General features: G+C 49.4%; 1 protein-coding gene across 2 annotated transcripts; it reads left to right on the top strand.

Annotated features, from left to right (window-relative positions):
• Positions 1-2,066: 2,066 nt before the first annotated feature.
• Positions 2,067-5,194, top strand: LOC123111673 (protein TPX2). 2 transcript variants are annotated; one of them, XM_044532510.1, is made up of 7 exons: positions 2,067-2,275; positions 2,950-3,027; positions 3,581-3,685; positions 3,798-3,884; positions 3,975-4,034; positions 4,142-4,236; positions 4,694-5,194. In XM_044532510.1, exons 1-7 carry the CDS (start codon positions 2,231-2,233, stop codon positions 4,815-4,817), a joined length of 594 nt encoding a protein of 197 aa, XP_044388445.1. In that variant the 5' UTR covers positions 2,067-2,230; the 3' UTR covers positions 4,818-5,194. The 2 variants fall into 2 exon arrangements, with proteins under 2 accessions (XP_044388445.1, XP_044388446.1); XM_044532511.1 differs by having other exon boundaries at positions 2,168-2,251.
• Positions 5,195-5,406: the final 212 nt, after the last annotated feature.

The raw sequence follows: 5,406 nt of genomic DNA on the forward strand, positions 1-5,406 counted from the left end.
GGGGTGGATTCGCCAATGCGGACGCCGGAGCTGCGGGTGCGCGCGCTGACAGGAGTGTCCTGGGGCTCCGGCTTGACGGGGCGGAGGCAGGGAGAGCCGGACGAGGAGGAGGACGCCCCGGGCCGCTCCATGCGCCTCGGCGTCCAGGAGCTCCCACGGCGGCGTGAGAAGGACGGGGGAGCGGGGTACTCGAGGCGCGGCGTGTTGCCGCCCTCGATGTACTCGAGGACGGCCTCCAACGTGCGGCCGGGCACGCCCCACCACTGGCGCCGGCCCTTGGAGTTGAGCCTGCCGGAGGGCACGACGCCGTTTGTCGCCTCGAGCTGTTCGGCGTGGCGGCGGCGGAAGTAGGGCTCCCAGAGCGGGCTGTCGGGGGTGTACCGTGGGCCTTCCCTCGCCGTCCGCGGCAGGGACGCGCGGATACATGCGATCTCCGCACACCGCGCCGCCCCGGTGGGTGGTGGTGGCACCGGCACGCCGCCGACGCTGATCCTCCACGCCCCGGGCACCCGCATGTCCGGCGGGGCCGGGTACTCGGCCTTGAAAAGGAGACGAGCCTCGTTCTCGTGAAGATGGCGGCGCCCGAAGCCATTCGCCGCCGCGCCGTCGCCTGGGAAGCGCTCGGCCATTCTTCTGAACTGGAGACGGCGAGAGGAGGGGAGGGAAGAAGGGGGGGGGGGAATGGGCGCGTCGGCGGTGGAGGATCTGTGCGTGTCTCCAGCGTGCTGGTGGTCGGCTTATATAGGCGGAGGCGCCGCATAGTACGCGTGGCCGGCGCGCTACGCGTGGCGGGCGAGGGGACGCGCGTCGCCCGACCTTCACTGCGCCGCCCGTGAGGCATCAATGGAGGCTGACCGGTGCGGCAGCGCGCGCAGCTTTGGCATTGATTCACCGCGGGAAACGAGGCGATGAGGACGATGAAGCGGCGAGAAGAGAGTCGAGTCGTTGGCAAGGGGGGCCCGCGACTCTTCACGCCAAAAACGATTCGCCCGGCGCCCCCGAGCGTCCCCAGCGCGCCGGGTTCGGGTTGGGTCCGTCGGCGCCAATTTCGACCCGAGCCGGCGAAAACTGGGCCCTTGGGGGCGCGACTGGGCCGATTTTTTGGCGCCGGCGGTCGAAAAATCGCCTGGGGGACCTTCTTGGGGCGCGGCTGGAGATGCTCTAACCAACTGAGCTACGAGATTGTGACAATTACTACTTCCTTCATCCAGAAATACTTGTCAAAGAAATGCATAAAAATGGATGTACCTAAAACTAAAAGACGTCTAGAACCAGCTAGCTGGAGGTAGCAAAACAGAGCACGCATGTAGGACTAACTAAGCGAGTTACTGGCAGCTACTTACCACACACACATGGAACTAATTAAACGATCACTAGGCAGAGTAGTGCTGTGCCGCAGGTAGCATAGCTGCCATAAAGATAAAATGCATGCAGACATCTAGAATGTCGTGAATATGCCAAAAAGCTGGGACATAACAATCATGGCTACGCGTGCAAACAGGATGAGTCTGTTGCCTAGGCAACGTTAAGGTTGTTGCAAGTGTCACTGTGTCAGCCTCAAGCCAGGAGCCAATTAACCTGGCAAGCTAGCAACCTCACAGAATGCCTGCCTCTATCCATGGCTTCTTCAAGCTCGCTTCCTCGATACATCCCCGAAGAATCTGCGACCGCGAGTGCGTGCGACCAGAAGTTTCAGTCCCATGCATAACCAACCCCAGAGAGTGAGAGATGGAGGTTTCAGTCCCACCTCAAATAAAGCAGCCGGAGAAGTTTGTTAGCCTGGTTCCCTTGGCTGATGGCTATGGCTCAACCCATGGTTGGTAGCCAGTGACAAGACACTCTCACACAGACACACACACACACAGTCATACATGCACACTGCTGATCGATGATATATGATATATGCTGAAAGCGTGTACTGGATGATTTGGACGTGGGCTTAGAGGCCTCTTGAAGGAACCCTGAATGGAATGGAATAGATGGCTGGTGAAGTGACACACTATCTAGCTAAGCTAAGCTGCTTGAAACCTACCACCATATCCCACTTGTCTCTTAGCTAGCTAGTAGCCAGAAAGAGGAGGTGTGTTGCGCATGCATGCGTGGTGCTAGCTAGCTCTATAAAATGGTGCAACTATTGGTTGCCTAAGCCATCGACCATTGTGTTCCAGCTTGCATTCGGCACATCGTGGTGTTCGTGTTAGAGAGAGAGAGAGAGAGAGAGAGCTCATCCATGGCTAGAGAGATGGAGAAGGCAAGGAAGGCCACCTCCCCTAAGGTTTAGGAAATTACAATGCATGCATGCATGCATGCATCCTGTTGCCTCTGCTGTTCTAGCTAAGCTAGGGTTCATCAGCTGGGACTTGGTTTCCGGCCCTTAGACGTGCATTGATCATGCAAACATTTGGTTGGTATTTGCAGCATGTTCAATGGATTCTCAGCTTGGCTGTCATTTGCAGAGCATTTTGGTTCTAGCATATGGGTGAAAGCTTAAGATCGACTTCGCCTTGAACATGCAAATTCTTCCACTAGTTGTAGTTATTAATAAGTATATTGCATGTCTAGCTTGATCTTTTCTAGTTAGACGTACGTCACTTTGTATAGATGTCAGTTACTTTCAACTTAGTTAAAGGCTTTCTAAGCAAGCCCCTGGCGATTTTGGGTTAGCTTGGGTATCATTTTCCCTACTTTTTCTATAACTGTCCAAGTGGTCAAGGCAAGCTACTCTTTACTTGTCGGCTTGCACATATTTATGGTACGGCACACACGGCTTAAAATATACTCTCTCCATGAAAAAATATATGAGCATTTAGATCCCTACTTTAGTGATCTATAAACACTCTTATATTTCTTTACAGAGAAAGTATTTATCTTATAATTTTCTTAATTTGAACTTTTATTGGAGTTAATTTGTTATGGTTGATTTTAAAAGTTGTTATTTGTTTCCTGCAGAGCTCATCAACTAGTTCAGGTCCGAAAAGCCCAGCAAGGAACGGCGGGTCCCCTCCTCATAAGAAGAACGTCACCGAGGTACTAAGGCTGGTCACAATGGGCAAGAACATAGTCTAGTAACTTACACACTTTCCTAGACTATGTTACTACCTCCACAGTGGGTAGGAACATCTATGTAGTGTCATGCAACAATGTATTTATTAGGTTATAGACTCATTGTTTCTTGGAGTGTGTGATGTTCCGGTAACTTAGCTAGTTACCACAAGCACCTTTCTCTTCATTAAATATATGACACATAAGCAAAGTTGTATTGGAGTGTGTGATGTTACTCCTAAGTTCCTCCCCATTGTGACCAACCTAATAAATTTGTAGGAATGGCGTGCACATCCATGCATCTAGTAATGTAGCGCATCTCTTCTTGTTTTCTTTTCTTTTTTGACACTGACATCTCTTTAGCATGTACACTAAAGAGATGGGACTGAGAACTTTTAAGGGTGCAACATCTCATTTCACCTAACCAGCTAGAGTCTTTCCCTATGAAAGCATTTTCATCTGGGTACTTTTGTGTTTTTTTTATAAATTACGATTCCAAATCATGTTTCGGCTAATTATCTCAGTATGTCCTTTTCAGGCACGACCAAAAAATGAGCAGCAAAACTTCCGTAAAGGCGGTCAAGACTCGGCAACTCATGATGAGAGCAAACGACGTTCACCAACTTCACAAACCTCACCCAAGGTTCATTTCAAACATTTACAGAGATATATTAATTAACCCTAACAGATGTGGCACAAATTTGTGACAACATGCACACAAGTGCCCTGAAAGTTTCATATGAATTTTGCATCAGAGATCGACAAAGCACGAGCAGCCACTGAGCTACTGCAGGCTTCACACCGAGGAGCGGGCCATAAGGCGAGCTGGTTACAATTACCAGGTTATAGAGATGCACATTCACTTTGCCACAACAAATGGCCCTTTATATACCACTAGTTTGAGAAACTAATAAGTTGTGACAAACTTACAGATTGCAAGCAAGATAAATACGGAGGAAATTATTCGGAGATTTGAGGACAAGTTATCACAGGTGAATAACACATTTCGGAGGCATATATGTTTTGTCTATTTGGTTGGGTCATATAATAAGCAGGTTCTTTTTACCAATCAGTTTGTCTAATTCACATCTACCAATAGGTGATGGAGGAGCGTGAAATCAAGATGATGAGGAAGGAGATGGTTCCGAAGGCCCAACTTATGCCAGCATTTGACAAGCCATTCCACCCTCAAAGGCAATTATCACACACATAACTGACCATATCATTAACCTGTCCCGCTGATATTGTTGAGCAAACTTATCATTAATCAATCGACTAGGAAGTGGGTCACTCGATCTATCACTAGCTAGGTGTAGAACAGAATGTGGACATTAATCAAGGAACAAAGCATATAGCATATACTTAAAGAAAACTAGTGGATGGATATACATATGCATGGGCACATACTCCGTTGAATAGAAACGGGAACTTAGAGCCAACAACCCTCGCATGCATGCATGCCTGTGTAATCAGCTACTAGCTTTAATTTGTTTCTTTTTTTGTACGTACTACTAGTACACAAAGTGGGGGCTAGTAGTTAACTAACAAGCAGTTAGCGATATGATTGATTAATTCAGTGCTAGAGTATTCAAGGAACAAAGATGGACATACATGGTGATTGAATGAAATTGTGACGTTGACGTGCGCGCAGGTCGAGGAGGCCCCTCACCGTCCCCAAGGAGCCGAGCTTCCTGAGGCTCAAGTGCTGCATCGGCGGCGAGTTCCATCGCCACTTCTGCTACAATTCCGGCGGCGGGGCCAAGGCCGTCAACTGATGATGCGAGACCGATCGATCGACCGTACGTGAAGGGGGACTGTATTTTTGCCGCTCGGTCAGTTGATGTGCATGCTGCCGTGTCATGCACCCATGCATGCATGCATGCATGCACGCGTAGTCGTAGTGCCAATATTCAACCGCTTGCTTTGCACCCGATCGTTTTCACGCCACGTACATAGCCAATAGTGCTTCCTTTTTCTATCTCTTCTTTTCTTGATTTCTCTTACTTTGTTCCTTTCAATTTCGCCACTAAAGACTAGGAGGATAAAGAAAGGCCCCATGGGATGTAATGCATGCATGCATGCGTGCTGGCTTTACGTATGTGTGTCTCTCGATCTGGTGATGATAATGATAAAAGCTCCGCATTTGTAACCATGAGTGTCGTCGCCGTTTTGCTTTGCTCCATCTCCATCCAGGAGTAGTGAAGAACCATGCGTGCTTACCTCGTTTGATATCCATGTGTGTGTGTTCTCTGAGAGGCATACATGTACACATCCAAGTCGCTGTCACGGAGGAAATTCAACTCTTGACTCAGATCTGAAACTAAAAGCAGTCATTTGGATCTGAATTTCAACCCAGGCATGCTC

This window comes from Triticum aestivum, chromosome 5B, assembly GCF_018294505.1.
Source record: "Triticum aestivum cultivar Chinese Spring chromosome 5B, IWGSC CS RefSeq v2.1, whole genome shotgun sequence".
Lineage (NCBI taxonomy): Eukaryota > Viridiplantae > Streptophyta > Magnoliopsida > Poales > Poaceae > Triticum > Triticum aestivum.